At 47.4% G+C, this 26,431-nt stretch overlaps 1 protein-coding gene across 1 annotated transcript; it reads right to left on the reverse strand.

Moving 5' to 3' along the window:
• Window positions 1-678: 678 nt before the first annotated feature.
• Window positions 679-26,431, reverse strand: Reep5 (receptor accessory protein 5). Its single transcript, XM_085833419.1, has 5 exons — window positions 26,193-26,431; window positions 25,395-25,488; window positions 10,147-10,285; window positions 3,248-3,416; window positions 679-854 (listed from the first exon to the last, which is right to left on the reverse strand). The coding sequence occupies exons 1-5, from the start codon at window positions 26,308-26,310 to the stop codon at window positions 805-807; spliced, it is 570 nt and encodes a 189-aa protein (XP_085689545.1). The 5' UTR covers window positions 26,311-26,431; the 3' UTR covers window positions 679-804.

Genomic DNA, 26,431 nt, shown 5'->3' on the forward strand with positions numbered 1-26,431 from the left:
GTTTTTAAAAATGGGGGGTGGGATGTTTTGGGAGGTGGGATGTCTGTCTTGGGAGGTGCCTTGAACTAGTTTTAAAGAGTTTGGGGAGGAGAGGACTAAGGACCTTGTTAGCCAGCTTTAAGGTAAACCATGAACGGCTGGCATTTCAGCATCTCAGATGAGGAGCAGGGGAGATGGTGCCACTGTTTCCTGGGGAACTGGAGCTGATCTCGGGTTCGAGTCTTACTCGCTTGCATTGATTTCTGAAACATTACTTGGAAGCTCAGACCTCCAGCCTCGGCAGGTGGTCTCGCTTCTCAGGTCACAGGTGGCGTCTACAAGCCTCTCCTGGCCTCTTCCTCACAAGCACTGTGCATGTTCTAGCCAAACAATAACATTTTCCATATTTATGTATATGCGCAGATACATTAAAACACAGTACTATATATCTATAAAATCATACACTGCGTGAAGCACAACCACAAAGGTTTCCTAACTATAAGCACAAGGAGACGCATGCAGGGTGAGCCCCGCAGAGCACAGGGCCTACGGACAGAGATTCCCAACCCTCTTTTGTATTTCCTGGAGTATAGTGGCATGTCTTCCTACACAGCAAAATATTTTAAACACTTGAGGTGCTGCCCACTCTGTTAGATTTAAATGAAAATGCTCCTACATATACGACAAAGGCAAAGCAGCTTACAACACATTCCATTTTTAATACAGCGGGAAGTTTCCAAGGCAACATTATCCAACGACTGTGCCACTGTCCCTAATGTGACACGGAGCTCCAGGGGGTGGGGGGGAGGGGCGCCCGGCCAGGCCTCAGGTGCTCTTCTTCTCATCGCCCAGCAAGTTCACCGTGGCTTTCTTGACTGTTAAGGGAAAAGAAAATGTATGAAGGACTTTTATAATGTAAGTTCCACCCTCCCTGGCTACTAGGTAAGGTGGTGACTAAGGCGGGTGACTTGTATGCTGATGAGCACACACGGACGCTTGTGGTCAAGGCTAAGAAGGCTCCCAGGAAATGGACACAAATTCTAAGACGTCGGCAGAATTCTTAAAGGTCATCTAGCCTCGAGGCTTGTATGACATCCTCACCTGGACCATCTGTCCTGTGTCCTTCAATCCTCAAAGCAGCAGAGACGGTCCTGGTGACCAGAGTTAGGACAGAACCCACACCACACTATACATGCCTAGACTTACTCACTGAGCCACTATTCCCCCAAGGCAGGAAGTGTCGGGAGACCGGCGAGTGGGGCACAGTGAGATGGCCCAGACAGTAGCTGGTTTTGTTGGAGCCCAGAGTCTCCCAGTGAGAGCCAAGGAATCCCTTTGTCTACAAGCTTCCTGGCAACTGCTCTCCCTTCAATCCCTTCAAATCGTCAGGCAAAGCTGACATCAAGGGGGAAACACGTCTTTCTCAGCTAGCTGTGTGAGAGATCCCCAGTGATGTTGAACCATCAGAGAACCACTGGGCCGTCTCTCCAACCAACTTTCTTCCAATTTCTAAATCCTATTCGGGGTCTCCTTTCATGATCCAAAGCAAGAACTGAGCAGTCTGATGGCCTGTGATACTGGAAATGTTCACTGAGACCCCAATAGGCCAGCCTCTTCCTAGACAGCATCCATGTCTCCTCCTGTTCCTTGACCCTCCCCCCTCCTTCACTTCTCTTTTCTTCTTATTGAGCAAACTGAAGCTCCCAGCTATACACTCAAAACCAGCTTTTCCAACACTGACCCCTCTTGGCTACCCACCCTGTGGCACACTAGATGCCATCCATCTCTGGTCTGCTTGAGGGCATGGTTGTGGGCAGCAGCTCCCCGCCCTGTGAGCTCTACTGACTTTCAAACATGATGTTTCTCCTACCGTAAGAAGGGTCTCCCCAGATATCTTCCTGTGCTCTCAAGGACACTGCTCCTGGTCTCTCAAATCTCTCCAATCAGGTGTTTGTTCCCAGTGCCCATAAAGCCACTTTCTTTGGGTCACTAGTCCTTCCTCACTGCTGAGTCTGACGGTCGTCTCTTGGTCTCCTCTCACCTAACCCTTAGGGCACATGGTGATGGACACCTCATTGTACAATACTCTCTGGCTGTCTTGCTATCCTGATCAGATTCTCCAGGCTGGCAGTGCACTTTCATTTCTTACCCTCAGTGTAAAATCCACTTCCTGAGGCTCTCAACATCTGTACTCAGGGGCTATCTGACTGCTCCACGCAGGTCTCTATCTAATAGACACTTCAGACATCTGCCCAGGACAGGATGTTGTATTTTCTGCTACCCAATCTTCCCACCTCAATGGCAAGTCTGCCTTTGAACTGCTCTGGCTTTAAGTCCTGGCCTCGGCTTCTTTCTCTCTCAAACTCCTAAGCAAATCCTGCTGCCCCACCTTAAAAAGCAATCAAGATTCCCATGCTTACTGTTGCTACTTTATTGTCACTGCTACAAATCATGAGGCCACCACCTCTTGCCAGATCACAACATCCTAACTAGACTAATATTTCCTTCCTTCTTCGGCCCACATCCCCCCAAACCCTGAGCTGAGGACGGAACCCACCCAGGGCCTTGCCCTTGCTAGGCAAATGCTCTCCTGGCTGAGCTAAAGCCCCTTAGTCCACTCTTCATACAGTGGCCACCAACACACTGTTCTGCTCAAACTTCTCCAGCAGCAGTCTAAGCCAATAGCCTTCCCATGGACTGTGGGGAGCTCCTGCCCCACCCCGTCCCGCCCCGCCCACTGGCTTCCCCGGCTCTGCCCACTGGCTCCCCAGCCCCGCCCACTGGCTCCCCGGGCTCTGCCCACTGGCTGCCCAGCCCCGCCCACTGGCTGTCCCTGCTTCTGCCATCCTTCTATGTTTCCTTTATGTCTTCTGCCTCCAAGCTTTTTTCCACAAGCAGTTCCTGAATAGTCTACCCTGAGGTCTCCTCTGTTGCTTTTTCAGGTCAGACTCAGGAAGCCCTCATGACAGCTGATCTTGTTTTCAACCTGACTCACCCGAGGAGGAGAAGCCTCTGTTGCAAAGCTGCCTCCATCAGACTGGCCTTGCATTTTCTTGATTGCTAATTGTAGGCCTGCCTGAACTGGATACATAGACATTCATCGAGCTGGTGCTCAACTCTGCCTGCGGTAGAAAAGCCACTTTTCTAACCTGATGACTGAGGAAGAAGCTGAGGACATGGGGGAGGACAGGTGTCCAGTGCATCTGTTATCTGAGCCTAGGGCATGGCATCTTCTCCACACAGTGCACAAGCTGTCCCCAAGGCTTACCTTCTTTGCTGATGGCATCTGCAGTCTCTTTGGCTTTGTCCTTCACGTCCTTCACCACACTGTCTACCTGGGACTCGTGCTTGAGGAAGACAGGACGGATGATTCGCCTGTAGAGCATCTCAGCCCCGTTAGCCGGGCTGGGGGCCATGCACCACAGCAGGAAGCCACACTGCAGAGGACAGAAGGCTGGTGAGAAGGAACCCGGGGACACGCTGGGACTCCACGCACCCCCTCCCCCACGCTGGGGACAACATTGTTTCTGACATCCCCACTGGTGCTCCAGTGTTGTCTAATGGCTGATGGGAGGCGCTTTCTTTCAGATGGAAAAAGCACGACCAGTAACGAGGTGGCCTGAGTGACACAGAGAGGCTGCGTTTCACAAGAAAGAGAAGGAAGAGACAGAGAGAGGTTGGGACCACAGCTCAGTCATTACAGTGCTGGCCTAGCTCAGTCAACCTCCTGGGCTAACCCCCCAGCACCACAGAAGCTGGGCACGGTGGTACCAGCCCACAATTCCATCACTGTGTGGAGGTGAAGCAAGACATTCAAGGTCGTCCACAGCTACACAGGAAGTGAAACCAACCTGGGATATGTGAGACCATGTCTAAAATAAATAGGTAAATAAATAATAATGGGAGACAGAGAGAGGAAAGTAAAGGGAACACAAATTATGTCTAGTGAAACCCATTATGTTTTACACTGTGTGTGTATGTGATATGATTTGAGATATGGGGCATGTGTGTGAGTGCAGGTACACACTTGAAAGTCAAAGGCTAACTTTCAGGGATCACTTCTCTCCCTCACTATAGGTTCTGGAAATCAAGTTCAGGGTGAGAGGCTTGCACAGCAATCACTGTTACACACGACACCATCTTGTCTGACTGAACTCCTTCTTCTTAAAATAAGAGCCTAGTAATAAAAAATAATGTAGAAGGGGCTAGGGAGGTGAGGGCCTGAGCTTAGATCGCCGGCCCCGTGTGTGGGGCTGGTGTGGGGGTGGGGCACACGCAGGTGAGCACACATACCCTGCACACACATAATTAAAGTAAGGGAGAGCTGAGTATACAGCAGTGCCTGTAGCCCCAGCCACTGCACTTTAACATACAAGTTCAAGGCCAGCATGGGCAAAATTGTCAGGAGCCATCTAGGAGAGGCTAAGGCTAGCGGGTGACTTTCCTGGAGGTGGCCCACCATGGCTTATGATGGGTGAGCTCTGAGAGGCAAGGTCCCAAGAGACTTCAACTCAGGATTGCTTCTTGCAGCTGACATGCCTCTTCCCTCAGCTCAACATAAAAATGAACTTTCATGAATTAATACTGTTTAGATGAACTAATGAATGAGGTCACATGAAACTGTTGCCTTGAACATATAATGAGCTTATCAAATGAAATACTGCTTTGAATTTAATATCAACATCCTTCTGTGACTCCCCTTTTGTGTGAAATTTTATTTATAAGCTAATTTTCTAAAGAACTTTTGTCTAAGAGGGTATAAGCAGGCCAGAAGAAAGAACAAAGTGTGGCATCTGGGGCTCTGCCCCATCCACCCACCAAATGTATATATGTATAAGTCTGTTGTAGATACATACATGGGTAGATATGTGTGTATGTGTGTAAGTATGCAAGAACACTTGTGGAGCTGATGAGATAGGTGGTCAGGCCTGACCAGAATATGTATGTGTGTGTGTGTGTGTGTGGGTGTGTGTGTGTGTGTGTATCTGTGCATACTGCCTATGTAAACTATTTTCTTTCTTTCCTTCTCTTTTCTTCCTGGTTCACAAAGAATTAATGAGCCCAAACCTCTTGTCTGGTCGGTGAGCCAGAGAGAAGGGAACCTAACAATTCTTTTTTTTAATCTCCTGATGCTAACAGAAAGAGTTTATTATAAGAAGCCAACAGCTTTTGGCCTTTATTACCAAACAGTTACAGACAGAAGAAAGAACAAAGGATATCCTGCCAAGGATAAATAAACGCTGCCCTCACCACTGACTCCAGCCCCCATCACTGCCTTTCCTTAGGGCCCTTTCATGCCGGCTGGACTCCGGCACAGAATATTGAAACTTCAAAGAAAGGAGAGGGATATGTTTCTGGCTACTATCTTTTTTTAAAACATAGGATGTCTCATTTTCAGGGATAAATTATTCACAGAGACATATATTCACATCAAAAGAAAGCACCAAGGTGAAATGCTAACGGCTGACCAGATGAACAATCAAAAGGGCCTGTCTCATGAGCACAGGCAAGCGAGAACGTCTGAGTCCTTTTTCTGTTCTGTACGGTTTTATGAAAATCATTTCTTTTTATTTTTTGCATTATTTACTTCATTGCCCAAATGCTTTGCCCACAAGTACATATGTGCACCATATGTGCAGACAGTGCCCACAGAGGTCAGAAGAGGGCATTAAATTCCTCTGGAACTGGAGTTATGGATGGCTATTAGCCACCATATCAGTACTGGGAATTGAACCTGACTTCTGCGAGAGCAGCCACTGAGCCATCTCTCCAGCCCCGTGATTTTTTTTTTTATCTGCTATCAGGAGGACAACAGTATCATCTAAAGTCCCCACTATTGATGGAACCCTCTGAAATATCACCCACCTACAGAGACACTACCTTTGAGCAATCCAGTCAGGCTGATTCTCTCTTATGGATGAATTAAGGCAAGATTAACAGATGGGACCAGCTCAAACATTTCTAGTTCTGTCGTCAATGTGATTACTCTGTAAAATATACAGCCAGCTATCCACTTGGTACTTCCTGGTACTCTCTAGCTAACTGTCTTGAGACAGTAAAATAATTACTGCTCTCTACCTCCATCCTCAGCACTTGCCAGTTCTCATATTAAGAAGGTTAATTACTGTTTAACTCTCAAGGCAATACCCAGCTACCAGCTTTCAGAGCTCCATCTTCGTCTATGGAACTATTTTTCACACAGAGGTGGCCATGCTTTTTGTCAAGCTCTCCTTCAAGCTGATAGATAACTCTAGAGACAGCCAGAGGAACCCACTCTAACTGGCAGCTCAGATGAAGGACACACCGCTCTAACGAGGCTGCTATGGCATCAGCACAGACACAATGAATCCATACACGACAACAAGCCAGGTGACTGTGGCTCAGTGCTATCACCATCCAAGAGTAGGGCTAGAACTGATAGTCAGGGGACTGTCGTGGTCAGAGTTTAAAGCTAACGCCAGAGAAAATGTGTTTCAAAGTCTGGAGATGTACTCAGTGATACAGTGCTTGCCTGAAAATGCACCAGGCCCAGAGGTCAATCCCCAGCAACAAACGCACACACAGGCACACACAGGCGCACACACACACACATACACGAGAGAGAGAGAGAGAGAGAGAGAGAGAGAGAGAGAGAGAGAGAGAAGGAGAGGGAGAGAGAGGGAGGGAGGGGGGAGAGGGGGGAGAAGAGGAAGAAACATGGGAGACTGAGACTGAATTTTTTTTTTTTGAGACTCGGTTTCTCTGTACAGCCCTGACTGTCCTGCAACCTGCTCTGTAGACCAGGCTGGTCTTGAACTCAGAGATTTACCTGCCTCTGCCTCCCAAGTGCTGGGATTAAGGATATGGGCCACCACTGCAGAAAATGATTTTGTGTCAACTTTTCCCACTATGCTACAATGAATCAGTCAGAAATCTAAGTCTTAGACACACAATACCATTTATGTTCTGATGACATGTAAGTAGAAAAAAAAAACTGTCAGGGAAACAAATAAGGGAAATATCCTCAATATACAATATATAGTTGTATAAAATTGCCTTATGAAAACCTGTATAATTAAGGGGAAAAGGAAATCTAGACCTTGGAAAGCCTTTGCAATATAGCCAGAGAAGGAGACAGGCTGAATTTAAAATAGATTGTTCAAAAAATAATAAAATCAATTGTTCAAACCGGGCGGTGGTGCCGTGGTGGCGCATGCACACCTTTGATAGCAGCATGTAGGAGGCAGAAGCAGGTGAAGCTCTGTGAGTTCGAGGCCAGCCTGGTCTACAGAGAGAGTACCAGGAGAGCCAGGGCTATACAATGAGACCCTGTCTTGAAAAATCAAAACAAAATCAATCATTCAAGTTGTGCACAGTAATCTGAGGTCATCTGAGCATAAAGCCTGTCTTAAGGGAAAATAAAACAGAGATGGCTGCTCTCCCTGACCCACAGTAAAGCAAGAAAAGAGCAGGAGAGGGAGCCAGTTCCCCACCATCACCACCCTTTTTTTTTTTTTTAAAGATTTACTTATTTATTTCATGTATGTGGGTACACTGTTGCTGTGTTCAGACACACCAGAAGAGGGCATCAGTTCCCATTACAGATGGTTGTGAGCCACCATGTGGTTGCTGGGAATTGAACTCAGGATCTCTGGAAGAGCAGTCAGTGCTCTTACCTGCTGAGCCATCTCTCCAGCCCGTTCCCCTTTTTATATTGAAGTATCCTATTTTTAGTTCTGTTGCAGTGACAATACAGTCTCACAAAAAGCAACCCAGGGAACGAAAGGGTTTGTTATAACTTTTGTCAGCGAAGGTGGGCAGGGCGGGAACTCCGCGGTAACAAAGCAGGCACCGTGGGTGAGGGACACTGGTCGCTGGTTCACTCATTCTCAGGGTAACTGGCTTTCTGCACAGCCCAGGACCACCTGCCAGGGAACAGGCTGTGCCCTCCTACAACAATTAGTGATCAAAATAATCTCCCAAGGACAAGCCCTCAGCCAGTCTGATGGCGAGTCCTTCAGGAGACCCGCTTCTCTAGTTTGGGTCGAGTCCACAATTAAAAGCTAAGTAGGACATAAAGGGCGTGTCATTTATTCCACAGCCTGAAAAGAGTTTATAAATCCCTTGGAGGAAAATCGGTTCACAGACCAAAATAATAAGATACTGGATGAGTACACTGTTTCTAAAGAAAAACAACATAATCAGCCACAGACCTTGTCAGGAGCAGAAGCACGACTGAAGGATGCAGAATTTCACAGTAGATTGTTTCTACGCTCAAAGAAGTGAGGCAGCTGTGCAAGCCCAAGGGCCAGAGCTCTACTGCATATTCCCAGAACCCATGAGAGACGCAGAACCAACTCCTGACATCGTCCTCTGACCTTCACACATGCTTCACACACATGCATACATGCACACACACGCATGCAGTCTCTCTCACACCCACACTCACATTCACACACACTCTTTCACATTCACCTACTCTCACACACAAGTAAAATAAAATTAAAATAAGTGCAGAACAAAACTAGCTAGGTTTGGAAATTATGATAGATGAAATAAAAGTCCTAACACATGGCACTGCTGCAGAACCGCTGTAACTACGAGCAAGTGTAAGAACAGTCAGACGGCAGGGACAGAGGAACGTGTGGACAGACTCTCTAAGATGAAGGCTAAGATCAGACAGCAAAGGAAGCTACATCTATTTTATCTGAGAATTAGAAATTAAGCCTAAGGAGCTGGCGGGGTAGGTCAGTGCATGTACAAAGCCCTGCTCAGGCTTGCAGCCCAGAAAAATCCAAGAAACTACAGCACGAGACAGCACACTACCCCCTGCTCTGCACCCAAGCCTCCTCAGATTAGAAAGCATTTACGTATGCAAGTGTATGCAAATAAGAATAACTGTAAATGGGTCATAAGACATATAAGCAACAATTGCTAGGTGTAAAAAAACCCACAATTCGGTGTGTTACCTCAGACCAGACTGAACACTGCCTTCAAAGTCGTAGTGTTGTGAATGCGAGTGACTCGGCCATGGAAAGGCTGTAAGGATCTGGTAGGAAACCACCTTTCAAAATATTGCACCAAATAGAGGCAAGCCCGGAAGCCACCTCTTACTTACAGATGGAGCAAGAAATGGCAAAGCTAAGTTGCCATAAGTGAGAGAAAATGAGCTTTTTTGTTTTTTAAAATATTTACTTTTATTTTGCTTCCTTGTGCCTGGTGCCCCAGAGGCCAGAAGAGAAACAGATTCCCCAGAACTGGAGTTCCAGACGGCTGTGAGCTAACATGTCGGTGCTGGGATTCAAACCTGGATCCTCGCCAAGGGCAGCAAGTACTTTCCACCACTGAGCCATCTCTCCAGCCCCAGCAATGGTTAGCTTTAAGGGAGGTGCAGAATGGATTGGTTTTTTTGTAAAACCTTTCAGAGTGACCTGAATCTTTAAGCTATGTCACATGTACTTTGTACTAATAAAAAGGGACAGAGGCTAGCCTGGAGCTCCTAGGGGCTGGGCACTCCACCTTGTCTAGCTTGCAAAGTCTGCAGTCTGTGCCTACATCACATCCACTCTTCGGGGAAGACTCGGGCCACCATCTGAGCACAGCTCGAGAAAGAACCACCATGCTCAGTAATGAGCAACCCTCTCCCCTCCTCCCCTCTGGGGAAGCCAGAAGCCCGCAGAGACCCAGTTATAAACGAGTTTCAGATTCCTGTCCTTTCCCCCAAGTGCTGGCAGCCTGGGCTAGTCCTGTGCCAAAAACAAGGTTTGGCAGGCCTGAGCTCTGACTACCACACTGCCAAAGTTACCAAGATAACTTTCTCAACCAACTAGACATTTTTCTTTCTCCAGATCTATTATGGAAATTTTTTGGTTTTCTCCCAAAAATAATGACTCCTCTTCAGCACTGTGAATGCTGAAAGCTGTGAAGGCTGTGACACACCACTGCATGGAGATTAACCTGGGTCAATCATAGGACCGCCATTCCCTGCAGTTACCAAACAGGCAACCGACACAAGGCCTTCAACAGAGGATGGGAGAGGGGAGTCCTGCCTCCTCCTCTGTAGTCTGAGACAGGAACCACTGGCATCCAACACTGGAGCCCTTGCTCCTACTGTTCCTGGTTCAGAGGTCCTGAGATGGAGTCTGAGAGACGTGTGTGGAAGAGAGGAGCCGTCAGATGCCACCGTACCTTCAGCATGTAGTAGAAGGGGAACCAGGACAGGAAGAGATCGGAGAAGAATTCTGCAATGCTGAACACACCATACACCACCCAGTACGTCAGCCACTGGGTGTCATCATCTTTGTTGGGACTCTCGATGGCTTTCATTCTGAAAAGCAATGTAAAAGAAAATACACCACCAATTAGTGAGAGCCACTCCTCCTTCACAGTCTGTTCTCCGACACCAAAACCTCAAGCAGATGTAGGAGCTGTGGCACACGTGCGCTCCAGCTCAGGGGGGGGGGGGCCGGCTGGGGGGGGGCAGAGGCAGGAGGATCTCTGTAAATTCCAGGCCAGTCAGGGATACATAACGAGACCCTGTCAAAAACAACTTTTAAAACCTTCATAATAGCCTGTAGGGTGTTTCTTGTCGTTGCTGCTGGTTTTTTGTTTTGTTTTTAGAGGAAGAACCTTAGCTTAGAGAAGACAGGCAGCATTGGTACAATAGCACAGCCTGGGTACCTAGGACACCTCCAGAGCCTGTGCTCACTCCACTGTAGAGAGTCATTTTCTTAATTAGAAAAAAGCCACTCACCATCAGACTTGACAGCGCCTAGCAACATGTCTGGTATAAAATGTGCATTTCATGTTTGCTAAGTACAATAGGAGATTGCAATCTTATTTCTTTCTGTAAGGTACCACAGATCTTGCCCTGTGCTAGGAAAAGCCAAGGTCCACAGGTCCTGGAGCATAAAGAGCAGAGAGAGGCCATAGTCTCAAAGTGTAAATTCCAGAAGGCACTCTACTACCCCCCCCCCTTACTGGGGCAGAGGAGGGACCACCAGAAGTGAAAGTCTGCTGGCTCATACCCCCCCAGAGGAGTCGGTAGAACACAGTATCTAGTTCCTTCTTGAGACCTACTAACTCAGGCTGTGGAAGGTGGCAGACAGCCACATGTTCTCAGAAAGCTGTACCGAAGCCAGGTGTGCTGGCACCTGCCCTCGGGAGGTGAGAACAAGAGAATCTCAAGTTCCAAGCCGGACTGCTGTCTCAAAAATTACAATAAACAAGAGAGGCTGGGCAGATGGCTCAGTGGGTAACGCAGAGAAGTCAGGACCTGGCCCAGATGCCCAGAACATAGCCATGTAAAGCTAAACCCAGTACAGTGTGTCTAATCCCACCCTATGATGGCAGATGGGAGGCGGGGACAACCATCCTCAAGCTCACGGGCCAGCTACCCCAGTGGACACACTGGCAACAACGAGCCCCGCCTCACCTGATACGGTCCTCTGACCCCAACGGGGGTGCCAGGGTAAGCTACCCCAACACACACACACGCACACGCACACGCACACCAAACACACTAAGATTTAAGAAGAAAAAGAAAGCAAACTGTGCAGCTGACCGCACCACAGAGCCAACTTGACAACCATCATCAGATTCCGCCTTCACAGCTCCACCCTACTCTCTTCTAAGAAAGAAAACCCCAGTAGCCATTGTGGTTTCTAACATGCTGCAAGTGAAGGGCAGCTACTGATTCCTGCACTGACTAGAAGGCCAAGGGAAAAGGCGCATAACTCCAGAGACATTCTGGAGCACTCTCAGTGGTGGCTGGCAACGACTGTGACTCTCTGCACAGGCCTGGCCTCATCGTAAGTGGCAGACACTGATCCTGAACTCTGAACTCCCGGGGTAAATATTCACAGCCTCTCTGGACACACAGTGGCCTTTAGGTCCATTACTGTTGCAGCCTACACTGCATTTTCTGACCCGGAGCCTGACCACCTCTGCTTGGCACTGTGGCTTCTGTGTTCTCTGTCCGAGCCTCACACCATGTTCTGGGTGGGAATGGGGCTTTACCTCCATAGAACAGATGGCAAGAAAGAAGCTGGACTGTGTGAGTGACAGGCAAAGCTAAGGAGGAAAAGATGGTCTGCTGCTCTGGGGAGCCAGGAACCCTACAATTTCACAGACCGGAATCAGGAGCCACAAAGGTCGAACTGGAGGCATCTCAAAGATGAATTGCTAAAATTCTCATATATATAAATTATACATATATATAAATTATACATATATATATATATATATATATATATATATATATTTGCTGTACAGCTGACTCTGGCCTTCAGCTGCTCATCTCCTGCTTCTACCTCCCAAGTGCTGGGTTGTAGGACCGTACTAACATACCTGGTCATGCTAATGTGTGTGTGCATGTGTGTGTGCACACATGTGTGAGCATGTACACCTGCCTGCCTGCGTTTTCGAAAATGAAGATCAAAGAGGTCAAAGTGGTATCAAAATTATTCTAATTCATTAAAATTATAAGATTATAGACGTTCCACACAACACATTTTAAAAGGGGGAATGGACTAAACACTTTTTTGTTTGTTTGTTTGTTTTTGTTTTTTCGAGACAGGGTTTCTCTGTGTAGCCCTGGCTGTCCTGGAACTCACTTTGTAGGCTAGGCTGGCCTCGAAATCAGAAATCCTCCTGCCTCTGCCTCCTGAGTGCTGGGATTAAAGGCGTGCACCACCACGCCTGGCTTAAACACATTTTAAATATTCTGAAGCCTTTATAACAGATAAAAACAAAGATATCCAAAACGTAAGATATGGAAACATATTCTAATTTGATGCTAAAACACAAGTGAACAAAGAAAGGCTGGGTCTGTGTGTGCAGACAGACGGAGATGGGTATCCAGAAAGATTTCAGAGAGCATAAAATCAGTCCTGAGCACTGGGACAGCAGGATTTTACTTCATTAAATGTCTCTGTAATGAACATAGTGCTTTTGGGGGGAGGGGCAAGACAGGGTTTTTCTATGTAGCCCTGGAACTCATGGTAGACCAGGCTGGCCTTGAACTCAGAGATCTGCTTGCCTCTGCCTCTGGCTCCTGAGTGCTGGGGTTAAGCGCATACATTGGCGATCCCTGGCCTAGCCTGGTGCTTTTTAATAACAGGGACAGAAGGTTTCATTTGGATACACTGAGCTACAGACTACACCTCTGAGGCTCCTTCTCTCTGGGGCTTTGTAATAACCAAACACTAAAGTGAACATGCTCACCTGACCTCTCTCTTGAGGAACTAGCTAATAGATTTCCTTATGAACAGTCTTCTCCAACAGTGACACAGTCTGTGCTTTAGGGATTAAAAGGTCTTTGATATATACACATAGAGAGAAGAGAGGGTATAACCCATCAGATGAAATGAAATCATTTGAACTTTCTACTTAAACAAAGTAAACTACCAAAAACTAATTACAGGTGAGGATACCCGGGCACACTATAACTGGCTTTGCAATCACTTAACCAGCCTTCCCCAGCCACCCATTCTCACCTTGGGGGCAGGGAAGATTCATTCTTTCTGGGCATTAGCTTGCTCATCTACCAAGTGGCTGAGAAACCTTACTGCATTGCTGTGACAATTACAGTAGTTAGTATAATGTATTTATAAACACTAAATCGTACAGAATAAATAGGTCCATAATAGGTAATAATTATAGTAATTTTTATTAGAACTCATTGGGAAATAAGCAATTAAAGAGAGAAAAAAATCAATAGTCCCTGGCTAAGATCTGGTACAGGAAATATCAGTAAGGCTGAAAGGAGAATAGAGAATTGTCTATGGATTTTAAATATACCCCAAATTCTAAGAGGAAAGAGGTCAGCTGAAATCCCCAAAGGCCCGTGTGCAGGTTAGAAAATTTTTGAACACTGGTAAAACACTCTTTGGGCCAACTCTGGGAGATATACTAGGGAAATTGTTTTCTTTAGTATTGAACTGGTACTGACCCACACACAGGGCACCCATGAGCCTCTTGCAGCCCACGGGGCTCCATAGGTGACACTGGCTGAGTCCATTCCTTGCTGGCTCACCTACTTGTTCCTAACTCTGAATCTGTGTTGGCTTGGGTTTTGTTTTGTTTTGTTTTGTTTTTGTTTTTTGAAACTAAGCCAAGAACCGAAGATGTTAAAGGATAACATCAAAGACATGAAGAAAACCAAAGTGGAGATGGTCATGAGCTACCAGTCTTCTCTCCCTGCCCACCCCCACCCCCAAACTAAATGCCATTAGAGAGAACAGAAAACATTCCCTGATCCAGACATGACTAAGCTGCACCGCTCAGGATTCAGGTGAGACAGAGGTGTCCACCCACGCTTAGATGTAACACACTCCTCTCTCTAGTAGGAATGCTAACTGTAGACCTGGCTCTGCAGAGAGGGAGGGGCAGGTGGGAATTTCTGGTTTTCCTGTTGAATTTTACTGTGGATCAATAATTACTCTTCAAACCAGGCTACTTTAAAGAGAAAAGTCTGCTTACAAACTAGACATTCTATACCGTATTTTTAAATCTTACATTACACTATGCTGTTTAGTTTGGGACTTTAAGGATGAGTATTGTTTTCTTTTTTTGTTTAGTTTTGTTTTTGAGACAGGGTTTCTCTATGTAGCCCTGGCTGTCCTGTAACTTTCTCTGTAGACCAGGCTAGCCTCGAACTGAGAGAACTGCCTGCCTTTGCCTCCCGACCGCTGAATTAAAGGTGTGTGCTACCACTGCCCAGCTACATTTTTTTTTTCTTTTTAAAAAGATGGGTCTCATGTAGCCCATGCTGGCCTCAAATGTAACCTGTAACCAAGGCTCTCTCTGACTGATCCTCCAGGCAGCCTGGTCTCTTGGGTATTGTGATTGTGGTGTGCCCTATCACAAGTGGTTTCATTTTAGCTGTTTTGATGAAGACAGAGTTTATCTTTTCCTATCTGCATAATACGGATGTGCTAATAGCATCCAAGATTATATATACTGCAGTCAAAATCTCTAACTGGCACCAGGGCGCTGAGTTTGTGAAATGGTGGACACTGTCACCATTAAACTTTCACAGCAACATTACTGCATCAGAAGTTCTAGCAAAGCCCCAAGCCCCCCTCACCGCCCAGTAAGACCCCCCCCCCCCGCTCCCTCCCTGGCAACCATTCCTTCCTCGTACAGCCACAGCACGGTTTTGTGCAGGTAACTGGCAGAGATGCCTTGAACAGGAGAAAAAAACCAGTCTCACCCCACTGTGGTAATCCCGTGCCTTGTTTGTTCAGGAGGCACCCGTGACATGGGAGGGAAAGATGCCTGACAGCTGAAGGACAGAATGTCCCTGCTGGTAAAATGAGAGACCCTTACAGCTAAAACCACTCCCCTCTCCCTCTTCCAGCCTGCTAAGCAGGGGTCGCTCAAGGGTGCAGCCCTACCCAGCACATGCAAGTCTCTGCATTCAACCCCAGAGCCGCACACACAGATCACACTCGAAACCAAAGCAGAAGCCGGAGGAGGAGAGCCCACAGCAGCCTCCACTTGCTCACTCGCTCTCAACAGAGCATTTGTTCTCGGCCAGCACAACAGAGTTTCAGTGTTTACATGTCAGCTGTTGGCCTATTCATTTTCTCCATGTCCTTCTCTTCTCCCAGACACGGTCGCTCTAGAGATAAATACAGCAGCAGCACTTGGAAGTATCAACAGGCTTCACGTTCTTTTCTTCGATTTTTTTTTTTTTAGAATACAGAGAAATGAATGAAGTAAGTAAGATCTTCAGTTTGTTTGTTTTCCTGAATTACATGTGCACCAGTGTGGATAATGTGGCCTGGGAGCCCACCACAGATTATCCGGTACAGCACAGGTGACCTAATTGCACTTGTCCCCGTGCCACAGTCTTAAGTGGTTCTCGGCAGTCTACAATCAAACATTTAAGAAGTCCCAGAGCTACTGTGGTATCTCACGCATGCAGTACCCAGGAGGGAGGCTGGGATGAATTCACAGCCAGTCTAGACTACATAGTGACACCCAAAATAAAGGCAAAAGTTCTTCCTAATCCACCTGTGTGCATGCTTGTGGGAGAGGGGTCTACCACAGAAAGTCAGCGTTATGGAAAACAAACCTCAACGGAGATAAAACCAAGTTTAAAAAAATGGATTCAAGTTCTTTTTTTGCTGTGCCTCCTGGATGGTAGGCCACGTCAAGATGAAACTCAATCTCCTTCCTACTCTGGCTGCCAGAAACTCACTGATGCCGATGAGGATGGCAAACCATACAGCCTGCGAGAAACCATGGCAACAGAGTAGTAGCTGCTGATGCTTGGGGTGAGGAGTGGAAATGATCCCTGGTCCAAATCCGTGCCTGATAGGAAAGCCAAGGCATCTGAGTGCGCCTGCTGGAGCCAGGGCCTTCTTGTTAACAGACCAAGGAGAACTGGAGATAGGAAGCCCAAGCCTGCTCAAGGCTGCATTGTGGGTGCCAATCTGAGTGTTCTAAGAGAGTTTGCCCTAAGAGACAGGGGGTGGAGGGTACTCCTGGACTGACAGGTATCCTTGTCCTTCAGTGGTTGGGGTCCCAAAGAGCTAGCAGAATCTACACACTTTCGTAAAGATGATCATGTCTGCCAATATGGTGTCAAACAGTCCTTAAAAGAGGGTAAGAAGCCAGGTCCTGTCTCTTGTGTCCTCCAACCCAAAGGTGGGCATATTGCTCTGAAGAAACTAAGGAAAACAAGGAGGAGGCTGCAGAACAGGCTTAACTTTTGGCCAAGAATGAAGGAAACCAAAGAAGACCAGGAACAGATGGACAGGAGCAGCGGGCCATCCTCACAGAGCTTCCACGCCTGAGTAAGAGTCGACCAAAAGTTAAGGCTTTACCAGGAGTGAGTAAATCATTGGCGTTTGGGTCCTCCACCCCACAAAAGAGCAAAAGAAAGTGGACTTAAAGTACAAACCTTGCTAGTCCAGGTTGGGTACTCTCTTCTAGGAAACAGCCTGTTCCACTGAACTGAAGCAGGACGAAAACCCAGGCCACACACACTCACAGTGCTGAAGCCACACACACTCACGGTGCTGAAGCCACACACACTCACAGTGCTGAAGCCACACACACTCACAGTGCTGAAGCCACACACACTCACAGTGCTGAAGCCACACACACTCACAGTGCTGAAGCCACACACACTCACAGTGCTGAAGCCACACACACTCACAGTGCTGAAGCCACACACACTCACAGTGCTCTGAAGAATAAAACCTTACAGTTCTTTTCATCTTTGGATAATGATGTCTTTAACATGTGGGTTAAGCACAGGAAAAAAATAACAAGAAAAAACAAAAATTAGTCAGGAGAAAATTAATGAAAGAAAACAGTATTTGGGAATACTCATAATTCCTAAATTGCCTGAAAGTTCCATGATGTAAAAAGTTAGGAAGTCCTAAGTATGACTAGGTTGTTTTCCCTTGTTGCCATAAAAAGAAGGATCCTTAATGCCTGCTTCTGGGACTCTTTTTTTCTTTTCTTTTTCTTGTTTTGTTTTGTTTTTCAAGATAAGGTTTCTCTATGTAGCAGAGCTCTGGCTGTCCTGGACTCCATTTGTAGACCAGGCTGGCCTCGAATTCACAGAGATCCATCTGCCTCTGCCTCGCGAGTGCTGGGATTAAAGGTGTGCGCCACCATGCCTTGCCTGCTTCTGTGAATCTTTACACACAATACCATTGAGTTTTATAAACATAGGCTGGAGCCCAGCAAGATGGCTCAGCTACTGAAGCCGGACAGTTTGAGTTCCATCCTCTGAGGCCACATGTGAAACAGAGTGCTCATGTCTTTAATCCCAACCCCATCACCCCTACCAGAAGACTGCAGTCCCATCAGCCAGACACTCACACACAACACCCTGTCTGAAACAAGAGAAACTCTGCCACAAAACCAGGCCTGAGGAGAGTGGGCTGGAGAGACGGCGTGACTAAGAGCTTTCTGCTCTTACAGAGGACCTGGATTCGGTGCCCAGCACGCACATCAGGTGACACCTCTAGAATCCTCAGGCCCCTGCCCTCACATACATACTCTCTCATATGTACACGTGTACATGTGTACAGTTTAAAACAACAAAAATACACTTTAAACAAAGCAATGAAGTCTAAGGAGCAAAACAGATGTCCTCTGATCTCTACACATGTTCATTTGTTCACTCCACACCCTCACTAAATACAAATATATATATATAATTCTTTTTAAGTTGGGCTCTTTGCCCAGAAGTAACACACCTTGTAATTATTTACTCTACATTAGCAGGCCTCTGAAGTCTCACACCCAATACACTTAGGCACATAATTCATGTGCCACTCAGAAACAAGTCACCTAAAGTGAAGAATATATCTTCAAAGCACAGGGACAACCATTGTCAACAAAACCAAAGGCTTTATAACTATAACCTCTATGTCAAGTGTGGTTTAACTTTCGGCCAAGTGTGATGGGACATGCCTAAAATCCCTGGACAGGAGAACGGAGGCAGGGGGATAATGAGTTCCAGACCAGGGAGTTACTCGTTAAGACTCTAGGAGCCAGGGGCTGGGATGTGTGTCAACAGCGCAGCACATGCACAGTGTGCGGACCGGGGTGGCAAGTTAGAGCTACATGACAGGAAACAGAAAAATTAATACCACTTCCAGCTCATGTTCACAAAACTCGGCAGATGCCCCCAGTGTACCGGGCAGGGGGTGGGGGACCTTATCTGAGAGATGCCGGACATCCTGCACAAAGCTAATGGGTTCAGAGCTGATTTAATAAAAGGAAACATTAACACCGGATTTTCTTCACTACATAAGGTTACGGCAAGAATCTACAGGACACACAAAAGGTCATGTGGGACGCATCTGACTGAAATCCAGACCAGAGACCAGGCTCCTTGGGCTCTAAACCAGTTCCCACAAACTGATCAAAGCCTTGATGAGGCTGCTGTTACTTCTGCCTCCTGTCTGAAAGAGTGGGAACTGCCATCACGCTTACATAGCAGGACCGTTCTGAACACTGAATGAGCTGTATTAGTGAAGGCCTTAACCAAATGCTCAGCATCTGTGTACGAGTCAAGTACTTGGGGCTGGAGAGATGGCTCGGCAGTTATGAGCTATTACTGCTCTTGCAGGGGACCAGAGTTCCATGTGGAACCCTCAGGTGGCTCACAAGCGCCTGTAACTTCAGCTTCAGGTGGTCCAGCACCTCTGGCCTCTTCCAGCACCCATACCATGTTCACATAGCCCCGCACAGACACACAGTTTAAAATAATAAAAATAAATATTTTCAGAAAAAAAAAAAGTCCTTTTTGTTTTTAAGAGCAGGTCTCATCCTGGCTGGGCTAGAATTCACTATGTAGACCAGGATGGCTCCACCTTTACAGTGCTGGGATGAAAGGCATACGTCATCATGCTCAGAGAAAATAAAATTCATTATTCTGGTGCCACGAGTTTAAACTGGGCTGGAGAGCATTAGGAAAACAAAATAACATGTCCCCAGGGTGGATGTGAGATCTCAAAACTTCTAAATACAGATGCCATCGTGATAACCTCTAAACATACTTACAGTCTGTGAGATTAGCACTAACGTGGCAAAGGTGGAGTAACTGAGGGCTGCAGGGCAAGCCTGCCCTCCAGCCTCTGTATAACCTTAGGAAATCCATCATCTCTATCCTCTCTCTTCCTCCTGTGTGTGTGTGTGTGTGTGTGTGTGTGTACACGCGCACGCACACAAGTGCGCACAACCTAGGCATAACCTTGAACTCCTGCTGTTTCAGGCTCCACTTTCTAAGTGCTAGAACTGTAGGTGTGTGCTCACCATGCCTGACCACAGAATAGCATTTCAAACTAAAAGGGGTTGTGTATTAGCTCAGTGGTGGAACCCACAAGGTCCTGTGTTCAACCCCCTACAGAAAGAGAACAAAAACTAACCCACACTCAACACTAAAGGACCTTGGTTTGTACCTGACCTCTAAGGCTGAACTCTGGCAACTCGGGGCAGAGTAGCAGCCTGACTTCTCTAAGCACATAAAAAAATAAAAAGAAAGGCAGGTGTCTGTGCAGAATTGTAAACCAAAAGCTTTCTGGGTAGGGCAGAGAACCTACCCTCCCTCTCCCTGCAGGGCAATAATAAACATAGAAACCCACACCATTAGACTTTGCATCATGGTTCCACTTGTATAGAGAAGCAGGGTCAGGACTCACGGCCAGCGTCACACCGCCAAGGGATCTTTGTAGATCTCAGGCAACAAGCTTTGTGTATGAAGATACAGAGTCCAATTCTCTGCTGGTCTCAGGGCCTCTTAATGAAGCACTGCCATTAAAAGCAGGACTGCACAGAGTCACAAAGGCCCAAAGTGCACGATCCCACCTATGTCCATGCACAGAGCACATTAGTTGAGACAGCTAAGGCTACCCAAAAGTAGAGAGGGGAGAAAGGAGAATAACCACTAATGATTTCCTTTTGGGGGTGACAAAAATGTTCGGAACTAGACAGTGGAGATGTTTGCACAGATTTGTGAACGTGCTGGCCACTGAAGTATATACACTGCTACAGGGGAAGAAGAGGTGGGTCTGTCTCTATAACAAGTTCCATTGTTGGCCGGCCTTTTCTTATCAGTGAGATGAAGGTAGATCTGTCAACAGCTCTTGGTAACCTAAAAGGCTGGGATTGGCTTCCAGACAGCCTAGACAGGGCGGCCAGAATGTCTAAACACAGAGAATAGGGGGCTCAAAGAGATTATGTGCACAGAAAAACACAAGACCCCCGGGAAGAAGGCCCGTGGGTGGGCACTAGCTCCCCGCTCACCTCTGCTTCCATGCTCCAGCATTCAGAGTCCTGACCTGGGGCCAGAGGCACCTGAGCTGCGCCCACGAATTTCTCAAGGGGGGGTGAGTAATGGAAAAAGGCAGGAGGCCAAATGAGCTTTTCCAAACTTCATCTCCACACCCTGCAATCTGTAGGCCCAATGCTGACCTTTAGATGCAATCTCTATGCCCTCTCCGATGGTGGCACAGGAGAAGTCTGCATGCGCCTACCTATGGTGCTACAGGGGAAGAACTAACAATAACTAAAGCTGAAAGGCGGAGAAAGAAGGAAATAGGTTCTGGTTGACTTTTTAGCAAGATCACCAGTCCCTTCCGGAGGTCTCGGCGGCCATTGACATTTCATCTGGGAAGTGCTATCATGTGACCCTTACTTAAGCCCTCTCTCACACAATCAGAAAAAAATACAACCACCTGAAGGGAAAGGTGCACCGCCCTCAGGGTCAGCCATGCCCTCTGCACGCCCGGACCCCTTTGGCACCTGCCTCTTCTCTGTCATTCCCAGGCACTCTTCCCTGTCACAGAGCCAGGTGGCAGTGGCTAAGGCTGCCACCACCTCAGGCCATGGCCCACTATACTTCTGCCAGGCTGGTTCCAGCTCACTCCTCAGGTCTTAAATAGCACCGCAGATAAATATCCAAAGAGCCGTTCCTGTTACTCTCTACTTTCCCTATATCTTGCCTGCTCACGGTCAGACTGCTGACACAGAAGGGAGAGTGTATCTATCTCATTCCAGGCCATATCTAAAGGGTGACACCGGCCCCTGGTGTACGGCTGGACTGACATTTGCTAAGCAGATGAACCTCAGATTTGAAGATTGAATATGTGGGGGACTGAGGAGCACAGTAGGGGATCAGAGGACGACTGAGTGAAGATGACCACGGCTTCTGGATTTCCATACCCCACAAATCAGTTTGATGGAATCCAATACCCCATAGCCTAAGACATGGGGACCTTCAGAAGGTGACTAGGTTATAAGGGTTCTGACTGATGTAAGCAACTCGAACAAGTCTGCTCTCCTCTTCTGCCACGTGACTACACCACAGGTTGATGCTGTTTATGAAGCACAGAACAGCTGTCAGATCACCAAATCAGCTGGTGGCTTGCAGTTTTGGAATTCTCAGCCTTCAGAAGTAAGAATAAAAAACCAACCTCACTCACAAATCGCCTGCTGTTAGGCTAGCCCAACCAGACTGAGACATGCAGAAACACGGTGGGGTGTGGATGTGGGTGTGAGAATATGCACATGAGTGTGTGGGTTTATGTGCCTGAGGGCCATGCAGAGGCCAGTGGAGGACTTCCAATGTCTTCCTCTATGTGTCCTTGAGACAAAGCCTCCTAGTGAACCAGCAGCAAGCGTTCCGTCAGCTAGACTGTAACCAGCGAGCTCCTGGAATTGGCCTACCTCAACCCCACAATGCTAGGGAGGCAGTGAATGAACGAAGACCCCACTTTTTATGTGGATGCTGGGGACTCACTTTGCACAGCAAGCACTCTGACCCACCGAGCCATCCCCCAACCCCTAGAAACAATGAGCTGGGCATTACTCAAAACCATCATTGTTAAGGATTTTCTTTCTTTAAAAACAAAAACCTGTACAATCTCAATGGCTACACAATGAACAGACTTGATTAAATTAACACTGACTTGACTGTTTACTGACTGCAGTCTGTATGCCTTGTATTGTGTACAAACACATTTTTTTTTTCTCTCCTCTCCAACACAGGGCAGAGCACTGAAGAAGTCTCTAGCCGATTCTCGAGAACAGAAGCCATTTTCTGCCACCTTCACACTCACAGGACGCTTCTGTATTGTTCCCTACTGCTGCTCTGAACCACAGGCTCCCAACACTTTCTGAGCACTAGAACCCCTTCAAAATTATAAAAGATTGACAAGTCTTTCAACCCACCCACCCCCCCCCCACGAGCCCAGGCCATATCCCTGAGCAATTAGAACAGGACCTATGGGGAAGACCCAGACAGCCATCAATATGCCTGTCCCTCAGATGACTCCAGTGGCTATCCAAGTCACACAATCCTATGCTGACTTTAAAGGTGAAAAAGTTGGACCTACAGAAAGGCGACATCATACACTCACACCGGCGGGCTGTATGCTCACTGAGCACTGCTTTCTGAACTTCTGCTTAAATCATTTAAGTGTCTTTTATTCTGTCTTTAGTGTGTTTTCTAACTCTTACTGAAATGTACTACAAATGTCACTTTGTCTCAGAATATCAAAACTGTGAAGAAAGTGTATTCACTTATTGACTAAATCCTAAAACTTGGAAAATCCCACCCAGCTCTACTCTTTAGAAGTAACAGGATCTGCTGTTTGAACTTCTAGCAACAGACAGAAACATTTAGCATCTTGTGAGTAAGGAGAGCCTGTAATACCCTGTTGATTATGTAGCCAGTGAATGTATGAACGAAGAAATAATACGGCAACTTAAAAACCACTGTGAACTATGACTGAGGATGGAGCAGCCTAAGATCACCTCTGGTCAGAGAGAAATAGTGGCTCCACCCCACTTTCAGTCACAAGCACAACAGGAGCAGCCAATGCCCTTTACTGCTGAGCCCAGACCCAAGAAACACTTAACCCTTTACAGCACACATACAATGTGTCAATGCCAACAAAGGAGCTCATTTCTCATACAATTATATATCAAGTAGCCCTGAAGTAGCCATGCAGTCTTTTTTTAAAGTCCATATTCTTGGGGAGGACTCATTGGGAAAAAGGCTTTCTGTCAAACCTGATAGCCCCAGTTCAATCCCCAGAATTCAGAGGGAGGAAGAAGAGAAACAACTTTAAACCACACAGTCCCCTGTAAAACAGTTACAAGTAAGATACACACAGACAGACATAGTCAGGTAGAGGCTAATACCATAGGGTAATTTTGTTACCACACACAGTGACCTACTAGCTATTCTGAATCAAGGTTGCATATCCCCATTTAACATTAGAGATCACGAGAAGGGCTTCTCTCTTCCTTTACCTGCAGTGAAAGCCAAACCGACTGTTCCCAGTCTACCTTAGTGATCCTAGGTACAATTACAAAACCCAGATGGTGCAGGTAACACCGGGAGAGTAAAAACCCTTGTCAACTTGAAGCCTGAGGGATCTCCAATGTCACAAGCAAGCTCATCATGCCAGCAGCTGGCCTTTGTCCAGAACAACGAACTTCTAAAAACAAATCTGGAAGACTAGCCAGGGTGACACTGCCTATAACCTTAGCACTGAGGAGATCGAGGTGGAGGATATCCTTGGCTACACAGCAAGTTTAAGGCCAGCCTGGGCTACTTGAGACTGTCTCAAAAAAAAAAAATGAAACAAAATACAAATAAAATCCTTTTTTCCCTTCTAGCATATGCTAAATTCCAATCTGGCCAATGATAGTCAGGTGGTATAAGAATATTATCTTGTGTCTTAGCCTCCAACTGAAATGTTTTTACCTTTTGTTTTTATCACTGTGGTTAAGAAGATTAAGAGAACAAGGATGAAACCCACCAACTTAGTTATAATATAAAACAGAATTCATTAATGGAGATATACAATTCTGATTTGAACAGAAATTAAGTTATAAAATTAATATCAGTAGATCCTAATCTTAGGATACATTTTTTAAATCTAATTACATGAATAATTTATATTACGAAGGAGTTTTGTTATGAAGGTATTTTATAAGATTTGTTACAGTGTTTCCAAATTTGCTTTTGATATTTGGTCCTTGGGCTCAGACAGATGGCTCAGCGGTTAAGAGGGCTGGCTGCACTTCCAGAGGGGCCGAAAGATTCCCAGAACCCCGTGATGACTCACAACTGTCTATAACTCCAGTTCCAAGGGGTCTAACAATCCTCTTCAGGCCTCCTCCAGCACCAGGCACACATATGGTACCCAGACATTGGCATGGCATAACACACACACCCACACCACTTTTTTTTTTACACACACTTTTTTTTTTAATTAAAAAAAGAATAGCCTTAATTTTTTGCCATTACCTTTCCTCAAGTGGCATGGAGGCCTTTGGAACTCAGAGGACAACTTGTTGGAGCCTGCTCTTTCTCCCACCGTGTGGCTGGCTGGGAATGGAACTCAGGTTGTCAGACTTGGGGCAATCATCAAACCACTGAGCCATCTCACTGGCCCAACAGTTAGCCTTTTTAAAATCAAAAAATTAATCCAGGCTGGTGACTCATGTCTGACATCCCAGTACTAGAAACGCAAAGGTGAGATCAGTCTTTGATACAAATCGAGTTCCCAGCCAATCAGGCCCTCATTTTAACTCTGAATGAATTAAGTTCTAACTGATTGGGTTTAACTGAACAAAAACATATGGTGGAAATAACCAAGTCACCAATGGGATGCAATTCACTCGCAATAGCTGCTGAGCCCCACATTTTGTGCAGCCGAGATAAAGTCAACTCCACGTCAGTATAATCTAATATAAAACACATTAGGCTAGCTGATAGAGATCAGGGAACAAGTTAAGGCTTCCCAAATGTGTAACCTTAGGCAGTAGTACCTTGACTTTAAGGTGCTTCGAGTTCTATGTCAGGGACAAGGACTAAACAGCCCCAAACAAGCCCTGAATGGGGATATGGTTGTGGAAGGGAAAGTGCGGCCGCAGGGTGAGTCACTTACGAGATGTAGGCTGGGTATCCGAAACCTATCAGGTTGCAGAGGAGAGAGGCTCCATAACCGAACACCAGATACAAAGCCACCAGTCCGATGACACCTGGAGACAGGAGAGAAGTGGGTTGGGTGGCAGGGCAGATATTCTAAAGGGACAGTCCCCGCCCACAGCCATACTTCGCCGTTAGGCCTTTCCTAGGCGGTTTTCTCCTGCCTCGAATACAGGAGAGAAACAACCACAAGGAGGTCGGTCGGGCCTGCCCATCGTCTGGACGCCGTTTTGGTTGGGGACACTGGAGAGTCCTCTGCCTCTCCTCCGTAGGCAGAGCGACCCTGGGCTGGGTATTCTGAGCAGTCCCCTGCCTCAGCTCCCTGGGATAGGGTCCCTCTGAGCTGAGCATACCGAGCAACCCCGGCCTCAACACCCTAGGGAGAAGGTCCCGGCTGGTTTGGGCACACCCAGCAGTCCCCTGCCTCTCCTTCCTGCTGGCTAGCCCGCGGTTTCCCCCTCCTCGGAAGCCCCGCTTGGCTAGACCTGGCTCCCGCGCGCGGGCGCACGCGAGGACTGTGCACGCGAGGCCCGGCTGCCGGGTGGGGGTGGGGTCCGGGACGTGAAGGCGAGCTTCACCCCGCTAGACACTGCGTCCAAAGCTGTAGGTCCTGGGACACTCGCGGCCGGCAGAGGCGACACGTCAGCGTCCGCGCGTCCCGCAGTCTGCGGCTCCCAGGCCCCGCTCCACGCGCGAGGAGCCTCCCGCCCGTCCTCTGTCCCTGCCCCGGCGCCGCTCCCGGGGACCCGCCGCCCACCGAGCGCGATGAAGCTCCGGTTCACTCCGGTCTTGGCCTCGAGCTTGGCCAGGAGATCAGTCATGCAGTTCTTCTCATGCAGGAACCGGTCGAACCTCTCCCTCATGGCTGCGGACATGGCTGGGCCGTTCGCGCCGCCCGGGATGCTCCGCAGCCGGCTGGACGCAGAACCCAGCTGACCGGGGCGGGGTGGGGGCGGGCGGTGCCGCAGCGCGTGCACGAGGTTCCCGGGCGCGCGC

Source organism: Mus caroli, unplaced genomic scaffold, assembly GCF_978045245.1.
Source record: "Mus caroli unplaced genomic scaffold, Mus_caroli_1 scaffold_19, whole genome shotgun sequence".
NCBI classification, from domain to species: domain Eukaryota; kingdom Metazoa; phylum Chordata; class Mammalia; order Rodentia; family Muridae; genus Mus; species Mus caroli.